The following is a 14,048-nucleotide window of genomic DNA, read 5'->3' on the forward strand; positions in this document are numbered from 1 at the left end:
CGGAACCCATACAGTGGAAGGAGAGAACGGAGTCTTATGAGTTGTCCTCTGACCCTTGTGTGTGCTACGCACACCCCATATGCAAATAAGTAAAAATGTAAAAAAAAGAAAAAAAGTATCTTCAGGAAGCATTTCATTAACTATGGAAAACCCTCTGAAGCAGACTGTAACGAGCCGTCTCAGTGGTCCCTTTTAAAGGCTTCATTTCCTTGTGTCTGTGAGTTCACACGCACACCACAATGGACACGTAGAGGCCGAAGGACAGTTCCCAAGTGTCCCTTCACCTTGTTTGAGATACTCCACTGCTGTAATCCCAGCATTCCCGTGGGGAGATGGGAGGTAGGAAGGGGAGAATCACCCCACATCTCTCAGGCCAGCTAACCTGGGCACAGAAGACCCCTCCTTAAACAAGGTGGCAAAGCACTGGCCCGGCATGTGTGAGCCTCTGGGTTCAACAACAAACTAGACAAAAGCTTCTGTACCGATGGATCCCAGCATGCACCTGGGTGGGAAGCACTGGTCTGTAAGAGTCAAACTAGGTCATTCTTGTCTGCGAAGGAAAGACAGCATTTTTGTTTGAAAAGGTTTTTTTTTAATAAATTAGAAAAAGAGAGTGAGTTGAAAATATCGAATTTATTTATGAAATACAAGAGAAGGGAATGCACCCGAATTCTCTGAAAAATCAACACAAAAACATGTGCTCCACATCCTACCCACCTCAGCTTCACTCCTGATCCTGTGGCAGCAGAGAGATTGCTGGCTCTTCACTTGCAGGGCCTCAACTTGAAAGAGCATGCCATGAGGCAGAAGCTCGTTAGCAGCCCCGAGTCGGCACTGGGGTGGGGGGGGCACCAGGACTTCTCCCGACTCCCTTGCTCACCCACCAGCCCTCCAACAGCTATCTGCACTGTGAACCTCCCACGGCTTTCACTAAGGCTCACCCCACTAGGGATAAGGTACTGAAATGTGAAGAATGAAAGACATACTCTTCAGTTTCAAAGGAACTAACATCTAAACCTGAAATGATCAAAAGTGACTTCTTTCTCTTGAAAAAAAAATATATATATATACAGCACCCAAATGACTTTGTCGGTTTGAAAGATGTGCTAATAAACTTGAAAATGAAAAACTAAGTCATCGCCTTTCTATCCCCCACAGCAATGGGGACCTCTGACGTGTTACACCTCCAGGTCTTTGCACAATGGAACCATTGTGTTCGAGCAAAATGGCTAGGCTACTATGGATCTGAGCTCCCCCTGGAAGACTGGGGGTCCTGCAGAGCATTGCTGGCTGCCTGGCTGCTGACACTCAGGTTGCCTAGGTGGCTGTTGATGACACCAAGTTCCTGGATCACTAGGCTCAGGTCCTCATGGAGGCGAAGCACAGCACCCCTCACCTCGCCCAGAAGAGTGTGGATAGAAGTTGACTCGGATTCCCTGGACAAGCCTCCACTTGTCTGAAAAATAGCCTGGGACACCGAGGGTAAGTAGGTTCTAGTTGGGGCGGAAAATGCTACCTGGTTACTTCTGGGAATGTGATCTGGCTTCTCCGTAGCTGAATAGGAGTTATCTGGAAGATCGGGGTATTCCTCGTCATCTGAAGATGCTGGGTCCCTGGGGGCAAAGGGGTGGTGAACCCTGGCTGCCTCATCTTTGTATGTGAAGGGGGCAGAAGAGGACTGTGGATGGGGCTGAGTCCAGAAGGAAGGGCTGGTGAGAACCAGGGGAGAGTGATGGGCTGACTTCTCCGGACGGGCCATGTCAGGAGACGATGCAGACAAAGTAGAAAAAGAAGATGCGACTTCAGAGGCGGTGGAGACTGAAAGAGAAGGGAGAGAGAGATTTATATAACACAGGAACAAGAGTAATAGCTAGAATAATCACGTCACATAAACACCTATCTGGAAGGTCTCGACATAAACCACTCTGAGTTTTAAGTTAAAAACTCACAAACTTGAAAAACCCAAAGCAGCAAACAGACAAGTCTACAGATGCATTATATACCAATAATGCCATGGATGAACCTAAAATAGAATGATCAATATTCATCATGACTTCCAAACCCTGTCCAGCATATTTTTACACTACTGTAGGCCTCGTCCATGAGAGGAAGGTATTCTATCTTCCTGCCTGCCAGTGTTTATGTAGGAATTTAAAGTAGGAAGGCTGAGAAAGTCCTAACTTAGTCTTCCACCTCTTTCTCCATACAGATATTATTATAGCAAAATAAACTCCAGTGACTCCAGTATCATGAATCTTTTCCTCTCTGTGGTCAAATACAATTAAGACCAGGTCCAGGCCAGCTTAGATCCAGAGCACTGTAGCACACACGTACCTACTGTTCTTACCAAGGCTCTGTAAGAAGCATAAAAAAGCACTTGAAACCCATTTCATAAAATTAAAGACTTGAGAACAATTTCATTTCCTTTCGGGCAAAATCATATGAAATGTCTTCTCCTGTCTACTTCACTCTAGCTTCCCAAACTGTCACGACTGTGTTCCTTAAGATAGCAGATACCTCTCCTGGATGGAGATGGAAGAGGAGGGGGTTGGAGGGGGAGAATGAGGGAGAGGGTCTGGAACGGGAGGATGGGGTGGAGACTGCAGCTGGGATGTAAAATAAACAGATGAATGAAAATAAAATAAAACAAAAGACAGCAGCTGCTGGGGCTGGAGAGATGGCTCAGTGCTGAAGCGTACTGGCTGCTCTTGCTGAGGACCTGGGTTTGGTTCCCAGCATCCACATGGCGGCTCACAGCCATCAGTAACTTTGGTTCCAGGGCATCTGATACCCTCTTTTGACCTCTATGGGCACCAGGCATACATGTGGTGCACATACATGCACGCAGGCGTACATGCATACATACATGTAGGTGTTTTGTAAAAAAGGGGCTTTGTGGTCAAGTGGGACAGGTCACTGCACACTGAACCTCCCATTAGGACATTGACTATGTGTACCAGCACATCTGAAATGATGAGAAATCTACAGTACTTTCTTTTACAGGGTCTCACATAGCCCAGGTTGGCCTCAAACTCATTATGGAGCAGAGGATGACCTTGAACTCCTGTTCCTCTTGCCCCTGTTTCCCCAGTGCTGGGATTACAGGTGTGTCATGACACTAGGTTTATGGGGTGCTGTGAATCAAACCAAGGGCTTCATGCATGCTAGGCAAGCCCTCCGCCCACTGGGCTAGACCCCCAGCCCTAAAGCATCTTATCCGAATGTTTCCCAAACATTTTTGGACACGGGACTTTTTTTTTTTTTTAATCCTCTTGGAATACCTACTTGGATTTATTTTGGGATATACGGCACAAATTGGTGAAATCTAGTCCTCAGGTGTCTGTGATCCGCTCTGAACTTTCTACTTTAAAGATTTACTCAGCCAGGCGCACAGCAGGGGAGCCGAAGCCTGCCACTCAGCACTCGGGGACTTGGCTTTGTTGGTAGATTTGACTACATATTCATGTCCCTTCTGAACTAAACTGGAACTCACAAAAATGGCCAGGGCAGGTGGCCACACTCTATTTTTTGCCTCTAAGCTCTTCAAGGCCTATCTCCAGTTCTCAGGGAAAGTTCCAGTCACAAAACTTGTTTCTGGATGCCAAGAGTATTCTCAGCTGGTGTGCCAACAGGGATGAAAGGAAAGCAGGGACTCAGCTGCGCATGGTCAAGGCCAGCCGAGCTCACTGGGAGAATCTGGGTCAGGCTAATCCAGTCGTTCTGTCCTGGGGCCGGGAGGGTGGTGCCGTGCTCGTGGGCATGTGGACGATGAAAGGCTCGCTGCAGCCCTGGACTCGTGTCTTCACGTGTTCATCTCCTGCATCCTTCACCCCCTGGGCGGGCTCTCTGCTCTCTAGCCTCCGTGTCCCCCTTTCTTGTTTTGCTGTCATTTGTGGATCATGCAGTCACCAGCAGGACAATGACAAAGAGTCCCAAGAGGCAAAGGCATTGGAATACGCATGTCTGAAAATGCTCTTTCTACCTTCGGGCTTTGTGATAGTTTTCATGACGAATTCTAGGCAGAAAGTCTTTTCCTTTGGACTTTAAAAATATCTTCACTTCATACACACACACACACACACACACACACACACACACACACACACACACACAAAAGCATCATGCCACAGTTGGAAGTCAGAGGACAGTGTGGGGTATTGGTTCTCACCTTCCCACCTTGTTTATGGCAGGGTCTCATGTTCACAGCTGTGTACACCAGGCTAGCCGGCCTGAGAGATTCTGGGCATTCTCCTGGCTCTGCCCTTCATCTCTACCTAGGAGCATGACGAGGATTACAGATGATCACTTCCATGCATGGCCTATGTGAGTTCTGTGAATCCAAACACAGGTCTCCATGAGAGCATGGTACTTGCTTGACCATGGACTCTTGAAGGCCACCTTCTACTCTCTTCCTATTTCCAGTATTATGAGTGCTAAGTCATAGTCATTCTCTTTTTAAAAAAATTTATTTATTTTCATTTTATGTGTATGGGTGTTTTGCCTGTATGCGTATCTGTGTACCAGGTGCATGCCTGGTGTCTGCGGAGGCCAGGAGAGAACATCCATCCCTTGGAACTGGAGTTATGGATGGTTGTGAGGCACCATGTGAGTGCTGGGAATTGAACCCATGTCCTCTGGAAGAGCAGCCAGTGCTCTTAACTGATGAGTCACCTCTCCAGCCCCGCTGTTCCAATTCTCCCTCATGGCACAGAGTCTGCTGCACCTCTGAGCTATTAGCAAATTTCCTCTTCATCCCAGTGCTCTGGAATCCTCGCTGCTGTCCGCTGAAGCGGGGCAATTTTCATTGACTGAGGTCAAGCGAAAGTGCGTTTTAATCAGGCAACTCATTTCCTTCAGCTTCAAATGTTTTCTCAAGGCTTCCATCAGTGAGCTTATGGCCGTTGGTGTCCCTGCTCTCTCTCTCTCTGAACTCCGGGTTTGCACATGAGAGTGGCTGGACTACCTTCCCATTCCCAGCTTTCTAATGTGTGCAGTGTGTGTGCACACACTCATGTGTAGGTGGAGGTAGACATGTGCCCCCAACAGTCATGTGGAGATCAGAGGACACTCTTGGTTGTGGGTCCTGTCTTTCCACTGTGACACAGGGCCTCTTGTTGACAACTGTGTTCAGCCTAGCTGCTCTGTGAGCTTGCCAGGGTTGTCCGACATCTCCCATCTCAATACAGACACACCAGGATCACAGATGCGCGCTACCACATCCTTGTTCTGGGGGTCCGAACTCTGGTCCTCATACTTGAGCAGCACGACACTGGGCCATCTTTCCAGCCCTATTTTCCAAGTATTATTATCAGCATGTGTCAGCACACCACAGCACATGTGTGGAGGTCAGAGGGCACTTGATGGAATCAGTTCTCTCCTTCCTACTTTTATGTGGGTTCACAGAATTGACCTCTGGCTGTCAGGTTTGCTCAGCAAGTGTCTACCCACTGAGCCACCTTGCCAGTCCCCTTCCTATTTTTTCTTCCTCTTTCTCTCTCTAACCTTGACTCTTTGCCCTACTTCTTGGAGGTCTTGTCAGTTTTAGCTTCCAAACAAGAAATTTTGAACTTCTTGTTTCTGCTGGCCGTTTTTAATTTTGAAGAGGTTTCTGTTGTTCTCAAAACAGCCTACTTTTGTTTTATAGACACATCATGTTTTCTTATCTTTTGGAGAGCTTAAAGATACATTTTAAAAGTATATTCTTTTCCCACTGTGTTTTCACTCTGCTCCACATGAGAGGCCCTTCCAGGAACCTCCTATTCTGTGTCTGCTTGTGGCTAAGAACAGAGGGTGAAAGCTGGTGGAAGCTTTGAAAATGAGCGTGAGGTGCCAACTTTGAGGCCCAGTGAACAGTCGCCTGGGCAGCTTGTTTGGGCAGCTTGTTTGACCGGAACTACAGATGCCAGCGAAGCGGTTCTTCCTTCTGAGGCAGGTTAGCTTCAGCAGCGTCTCCCGTTTGCTGCTGTGAGAGCAGTCCACACAATCTGACTACCTCTTGAGACCCAGCAACTACTCTCTCCAGATTTCCATACCCCTCCTCCTGGGAGTTAGAGGGGTGGGTGGCTATTGAAGGTAACTGATCGCCTCAAGGTGAAGTCCAAGGATATAACTCATTTTTATTTTATTCTTTTAGGTGATGATGATGATGATAGTGGTGGTTTTTGTTTGTTTGTTTTAAGATAGAGTCTCTCTATGTATCTCCGGCTGTCCTGGAACTCACTATGTACATCAGACTGGCCTCAAACTCACAGATATCTACCTGCCTCCGTGCCCTGGGTGCTTGGATTATACAACCCATTTTTTTTTTTTTTTTGAGACAGGGTTTCTCTGCGTAGTTTTGGTGCCTGTCCTGGACCTCACTGTAGACCAGGCTGGCCTCAAACTCACAGAGATCCACCTGGCTCTGCCTCCTGAGTGCTGGGATTAAAGGCATGTGCCACCGCTGCCCAGCATAGAACCCTTTTTTAAATAGCTGCTCTCTAGTTCTCTTTAGCACATGCCTTGGTTTACATGTGGTTTGTCACCCGCATATTCATGTGCTGGAAGTAGGCTTCCCAATGTCGCCAAGAGGTGGTGGACCCTTAAAGGGGTTGGATCTGGTAGGAGGTAACCAGATCATTGGGGATACTGCCCTTGGAAAGGACTGTTGAATTTCTTATAGAACTTAGGTTATTTCCTGTGAAAGTGACATATTATAAAGTTCACTCCTGACCCTCAAATCCTTCTCTGGCTTCTTATTATGTGATCTTTCTCTCCCACATGATGCTGTCACTCACCAGAGCTGAGCAGACGCTCTTAGAAATTCAAAACTTTGAGCTAAGTAAACCTCTTTTTATTGACAAAGTATCTAGCCTCCAGTATTGTGTTATAATAACAGAACACTGACTAATACATTACTTGATGTGGAATAGGTTTTATAACCTCATTTTAAACATGATGCAAAGGAATTCAATGGCTAGAAATCTTTCCCAGATCACCAAGTTAAAAAGAGGGTTGGGTGGAACTCCAATTCAAGGACCTCTGATGTCACAGACTGTGAGCTTCACCAGTACACTGTACTTCCACACCACTCCACTGTCCTGGGACTAGCTTCACTCTGTTATGAATTATGTTAAATTATGGGTATAAAATTTAGAAAAAAAATAATCAGGATGGTGAGGGGACATGGCATCTACAGGAGTAGTTGACAGATATGCTAATCTTTATCCAAAAGAGATAATAAAGAAAGAAACCATATTTCAGTACTTGCAGATCCCATTTCTCTTACTGTGCATGAATTAGAACTGTGGGCTGTCTGTGGAAGTTATAGGAAAGCAGGCTGTAGCCCAGTCCATGAAAAAGGCTATTATGTCTGGAGCTGAAAGGTTCCCCCCAGGCTCACGTTCTGAATGCTTACTCCCCAGGTAGTGGTACTGTTTTAGAAGGTGGGGAACCTTTTAGAGGTGGGGCCTCACTGGCAGAGGTAGACCACTAGGATGGGGTCCTGGGGGCGTTATCCCTGCCTACTTCCTGTTTCACTGTTTCCTGGCCATGATGTGAACCTCCTCCACAGGTCTCCACTCTCTGATGAGCTTCCCTGCCATGCTTCCCCCCTCCCCTCGGCTGAATCCTTGGAAACCATGAGCCAGAATAAATCCCTTCTCCCCTAAGACGGCTCCGGCAGGTTTTGTGGTCGCGACAGCACAACAGCAACCAATCGGTAACTTACTTATTAATGGCGCTCCACATGAGCTGTGCATTCCCGAGGAAATGGAGGGGTCCCTGTCAAAGAAGTCATGCCTCCGATGGCAGGAAATATGTTCTTGATGAAATCTGGAGATTCTGGGACCCAAAATGTATTTACTAGAGTTCTAAGGAATTATTTCATGTGGGAGCCCGTTCTCGGGTTCCTCGTGGCTTTACTCAGCAGGTCCGCATAGAGGATGATTAGGACCACGGACCTGAGTGCAGGTGTCTGAGATGGTCTGCACTTGGCTGTGCTGGGGGAGGAGGTCTTTTACTCCACCCCTTGGCATCTCTATAAAAACCCTGGGGCAGAGACAGTCGGGGTCTGTTGGAAAAGGTTCCAGGCCCTCTCGAGGCTATCCTTTATTTTCTATCTGTTTATCTCCGCAATATAAATCTAATATTTCCTGCTGCTCACACTCAAGAAAACTCTGGGGAACTGTGGGGCTGGTGGGTAAACACCCCACAATTTCAGAAACAGTATTTGGCAGAAAGAGTGGAAGGCCAGAGGTGGTGGCTGACAGGAAAGACTGTCTTCTGGACACATCTGGCAGCTCTGCAAACCTGAACTCATAGTGGTTGTGATGGTGTCGACAAGACCTGTGCCAACCTAAGTCAGACCAAATCCCAGTGTGGAGAGGGGAGCTGGCATGAGGTCCCACCCATAGCCAAGAGCTAATGGCAATTCTTAGCTGCTGGGAGAGGGAGGGTCAGTTTTAAGAGTCCCCACATAAGTCAACCAGGCTCCAGTGGAGGGCCATACAACACATCCAAGAATGTTTGGGAAGCACGAACTGGCCTGGATGGGGTAGGAAGGGGACTGAGTGGATATGGGAACAAGGAAACGGGAGAATTTGAGCTTGCTGTTTAGAAAGAAGCCTCGCAGAGGAAACCCTTAAGGAGCCAAGAGGAAAACTGATTACAGGACTCAAACACTGATGCTGAGCCATCCCCACAAGGGTACAGGTATGTGCACACATACGCAGGCCATTAAAACTCCCGGTACTTAACTTTGTGTTCGTGACAGCAACATTGGGTTAAGAGTGTGTTTCTTGGGCCTTCCCTGGACCTGGTGAACCAGAGGCAAGCCTCGGTCCAGAAAAGCTGACTTTCCCAGGTTACAGGTGTTTCTAACGTAGGAACTAGCGAGTCCTACTCTGGCCACCTTCCTTTGGCTTTGTGCCACCACTGCTGAGTGACAGTGTCGTGTGGGCTCCAGCTCTGATCTGCAGGCTCAGCGCCTGCGAAAAGCCACTCAGCGCTAATTGCCGCACACCAATTTCCTTTTGTTTCCAAACACTCTGCAGCTGTGCTGCACCCTTCAATCTGCTCCTGGGGCACTCCTCCACTGCCCCTCTCTCCCCCTGCTCTGGCTCCCCACAGAAGCGATGTGGGCATCCTCTTGGCACATCCTCTTTGTGCAGGAAGATACAGGAAGCGGCCGTGTTTTAAAAGCTCTTTGTGCGGTGCACACGGACCAGTTGTCAGCTGCTCAAAGAGCCCTGACAAATTCATTCCAAACGCTGATGTGCATCTTTAACGTTTATACTGCAAAAGCAGGAGACCTGCTAATTAAGATACAATAGCTTTCAATTTAAATAGCATTTAGAACTATGTTGCAAAGATGAAAAAAGTCCATTTCCAGGGATATTAAAATCTTCCATTAGCGCACATGTGTTTTATCTGGAGCAGCAGGCCCCCGGATGGCTAAACAGATTTCTCTTTTTCATTCCCTAACTCATCTTTCAGTGCTCCCGGATGACAAACAATGACTTCCAAATAAACAATACACACAAACTAAAGTACTCTCATCCCCTCTCCCGCCCCCAGCTAAGAAATGTAACATTTTATATAAATGATTGTAAAAGACTTATTTATAATGTTAAAAGTAGAAACAACTAAAATGTCCCCTGATTATTAATGGCTCAGTAGCCTGCATCTGCACAATGGAAAACCATTTGGTCATGAAGAGGCATGGACTGACGCATGTTATAACTCTGAAAATATGCGGAGAAAGACACTGACATGGGACCTCATGTGGGAATGATGGTGTGTCTATGAAATGTCCAGAAAAGGCAGAACACAGGCTTAGAGAGGCATGGTGGTGGCCAGCAGCTATGCGGAGGCTGGAGAGAGCCTGTTCATGGGCATAGGGCGTTCTGAGGAGATGAAAGTATTGTGGAACGTGGGCAGCTGCACAACTCTGGGAAGATATAAAATGCACTGAACTACATGCTTGTGTGTGTGGCTCATGCATTTGTGTGTGTGTGTGTGTGTGTGTGTGTGCGTGCGCGCGCATGTATCCTCAGTCACTGTCTTATTTCCTGAGACAGGATCTCTCACTGAACCTGGAGCTCACCAATCAGTCTAGGCTGGCTGGTCGGGGAGCCCCAGAGATCCTCCTGTCTCTGCCTCCCAGTGCTGCAATTACAGATGAATGTGGCCACACCTGACTTTTCACACAGCTGCGGGGATTTGAACTCAGGTCCTTAAGCTTTTTCAGCAAGCAGGTGCTGTTACTCACAGAACCATCTTCCTAGCCCCACATTTCCTAGGTTTTTTTTTAAAGGGAAAATTTCAATTTTTTTTTTTTTTTGGCTCTGAAGTCTTTTCCAGTGGTTTTCAATCTTCCTAATGCTGCAGCCCTTTAATACAGTTCCTCTTGTGGTGACTCCCAACCATAATATTATTTTGTTGCTACTTCCTAACTGTAATTTTGCTAGTGTTATAAATTGTAATGTAAATATCTGATATGCAGGCTATCTGATATCGACCCCCAGAGGGGTCGAGACCCACAGGTTGGGAACCGCTGGCTTTCAGTTCCCAGTCTGCTGTACCCGTTTAGTTATTTCACCAGCCGAGATGAACCAGAAACGAATTGCACAGAATAGTTGTGGACCAAAACCAGGAACAGGCTGAGGCCAGAGCACACACCACTGCTGTTCTCCATCGGAGTGGAAAGCAGGCTGTTCATCTCTGAAAAGCCTCCTACACAGCAGGCAGCCGTGACCTGGGAGCAGCGTGAACACTGCCTGTTGGGAGCAGTCCTGGCACCCACAGTTCCCTGTCTGTTCAGTGTGGTGAGCAAACAGGTAATGACGGGAAACAGTAGTCTGAGCTACAGATAGTAACACAATCAAGCTGAGGTGAGTCCATGGGCTGCCCCAGTGTCAAAGGTCAGGTCAGAAGGAGCTGGCATTCAGGAGGGTGTTGGAGCATGCAGGTGGCACCTCCACCACATTCGAGGTCACTGAGGCACACACGTGCAAGTGCTTTTGCATTTGCTCAGCTCATTACTCCAGGGAGTTCATGATGTCGGACCAGGACCTTTCATATAAACACTTCTTAAGAAGATAAGCGCTTCCTCTTTTTCCATCATCCCTAGCATCAGTCCGTGGAGACCAGATGTCCACCTCAGGCTCCTTTCCTGAATTCCTCAACCGCTGTGAGCTTTGGCCACTTGGAACAAGTGGGTGCTCAGAACTGCCTGCTCTCAAGTCTTGGTTCCCAAATTGCTCTACTTCTCACTCACATCCAGCCCTTCCCGTTACACTTAGGCATCCACAGGAGCTCTGTGGAGGCTACCGTACCAGCGGCCCTTCTGTGCTCCCCCCAGTATCAACTCTGTCTCCATTCTCATCAGATTCCCACCACCTTGCCATTCCCACACCATGCCACTGTGAATTTTGCCTCATCTGCTGACTGCACTCCTTTGCTGTAGGACCGGATGTTAAGCACGGTGGTCTCCAGCACTGTGTGGCCTGGGTTGCGGTTGCTGTCCTTGACTGCCACTGGGGTACAAAAGCTCCTGAAATCTGTCCATAAGGCAACCAGGCAGGCTGCACGCCAGGCACACTCTTCCCGACACAGAGAGTGGCCAGAGGCTATCTCATGCTGACCTCATCCTGACCCTGTGAGAGTTACCTCTCCATCCTTCTGGTCCTGCACCCAGGCTTCAGTTTCTAGAGGACGGAGCCCTGTGAGCAGAGGGCATGGTGTCTGCTCCCGCAGGACCAGTGTCTCCTCAGCGTCTCCTCCCAGGAGGCACTTCTCATGTCTCTTCACTGCAGACCGTCCAGGCTCCGCACGGGTCTTCGGTCCCTTTTCTGGTGCTGTGACAACCCAAGAGAAGGGTTCATCTCGGCTCACGGTTCAGTGTCACACTGTGGTGGGGAGGTCACGGTGGCAGGATGTGAGGCAGCTGTTCGCATCCCTAGTCAGGACGCAGAGTGAGGCATGCTGGTGCTCGGCTCGCTTTCTGCTTTGTATCCATCCAGGATCCAAGCCCATGAAAAGGTGCTGCCCACAGTTAGGGTGGCTCTTCTCACCTCAACCCTCTAGAGACTCCCTCACAGATGTGCCCAGAGCTTTGTCTCCTGGTGATCCTAGATCCTGACAAGCTGTCAGTCACTGCTAATGACCGCCACAGGTGCCGCCCCCCAGCAAACAGCAATTGAGGCTGTGACTTCAGATGTGGGGCACACAGAGGCTTGCTGCTTCAAGACAGCAAGCAGCCCTATCAAACAGCCTCTCTCCTCCAAAAACGTACTTCCCTTTACTTCTGGGTTCTGGACTCAGGTCCACTTTCCCAGGGTCATGCCACGCAAGCACCCCTGCCTACCTCCCTGTACTTCTGTGGTCTCTAGTCACTCTGAACTGTCTGAGTGGGTGTGGGGGACCAAGCTGAGGTCCTCTGTAGCAGTAGCACAGGCTCTCAACTGCTGAGCCATCTCTCCAGGCCTGAAGTTGAAACTTCTCCACCTGCCCCCTCAGACTCAGCGTCTCCAACTGGCTTAATGCACCAGCATGCCTGTCTGTATTTCTCATGGACCTGCACCAGTTCTAAACTGGCTCTAGTTCACTTATGAAACACCAACAACTACGACGTGCAGGGTACTGTGCCTGGTGCTCGGGAGACGGTCACAAACAGGGCGGGAAGGGTCCCTACAATAGGTGATTCTATATGCGGCTATTGTTTACCAAGAACAACAGAAGGTGTTGTGGAAGGGGAGGGCAGATACTGAGTGGGAGCAGCTACACCCCAAGGCCATGTGTTTGAGATACTCTTGGAAGGGTGGACGGGAAAGGTGCAGGGGTGGGGCAGGAGAATGCCAGGGAGAAGGAATGCCAGTGTCAGAGAATGAAACAAGACTTATCTGATAAGAGGATATGGGCTGGTGAGAGGCAGAGGCCGGGCTGCTCGGGGCTTGGAAGGCTGTTTGTTCTTTATAAGAAAATGGTGATCAACCCACAGTCGAGTGGCTGCTTTTCGAGGAATGAGCTGGAGCTCTCCAGGACCTCTGCGCTCAGATGCATCTCTGTACTACCCCACAGTGGGAATGCCTTTTTTGTGAGGAAGGTGTTGTCCTAGCTAGCTTTATGTCAACTGACACAAGCTAGAGTTATATGAAAGGAGGGACCCTCAAGAAAATGCCTCCATAAATTCTGGCTGTGAGACATTTTCTTAATTAGTGATTCTAGGGGAGAGGACCAGTCCATTATGGGTAGAACCATCCCTGGGCTGGTGGTCTTGGGTTCTATAAGAAAGCAGGCTGAGCAAGCCAGTAAACAGCACTCCTCCATGGCCTCTGCATCAGCTCCTGCCTCCAGTTCCTGCCCTGTTTGAGTTCCTGCTCGGACTTCCCACAGTGATGGAGTGTTACCTGGAAGTACAGGCTGAAATAAACACTTTCCTCTCCAACATGATTTCGGTCCTGGTGTTTCATCGCAGCGACAGTAACCCTGACTAGGACAGGTGTTCCTGAGAAGGAATGAGAAGGATGCCGACAGAGAGATCCCGAGGGTTAGGAGTGGGCTGAAGGTGTGAGGTTCTAAATACTGGTGCATTTGAGTAACACTGCAGTGATTGCATGTGCTGAGTTCCAGGTCCTACTCAGAGGGCTTTGCTTCTGTGAACGCCATGTGGCAGAGCCATCCTCATCTGTCTCACGGACCAGGCACTAACACATGCACAGGCCAGGCGCCTCAGCCAGTTGCCATGCTGTGAGTGGCATAGGAGCTGGGATCATAAACCCAGACTTTCTGACTCTAGCGTGCACTGTCACAGGAATGCTGTTCAGCCAATCACAAGCCCTAATTAGGCTTCATGGTGAGGTCTAGGTGTTTGATTTATTCCCCAGTCTCTCTCCAGCACTGGAAACGCCACCATCATGCTCTATCAGATTCACAGTGTCTCTTCTGTTGGGGTCCCCTGGCTGTTGAGATCGCTCAGTGGTAAGGCACTTGCTGCCAAGCCTGATGAGCTGAGTCCCATCCCTGCGACCCACACAGAGCAAGAAGAGAACTAACTCCTACAGTTTGTC

General features: G+C 48.7%; 1 protein-coding gene across 1 annotated transcript in view; it reads right to left on the reverse strand.

Annotated features, from left to right (window-relative positions):
- Nucleotides 1-681: 681 nt before the first annotated feature.
- The window catches only part of Enthd1 (ENTH domain containing 1), a 111,220-nt gene continuing 97,853 nt past the window's right edge, over nt 682-14,048 (reverse strand). The window contains exon 6 of the mRNA XM_052747476.1: nt 682-1,818. Coding sequence (XP_052603436.1) covers nt 1,238-1,818 — 581 coding nt within the window. The 3' untranslated portion in view covers nt 682-1,237. The remainder of the gene's footprint in view (nt 1,819-14,048) is intronic.

This window comes from Peromyscus californicus, unplaced genomic scaffold, assembly GCF_007827085.1.
Source record: "Peromyscus californicus insignis strain IS unplaced genomic scaffold, ASM782708v3 Scaffold_20__1_contigs__length_68692818, whole genome shotgun sequence".
Taxonomy (NCBI): Eukaryota; Metazoa; Chordata; class Mammalia; order Rodentia; family Cricetidae; genus Peromyscus; species Peromyscus californicus.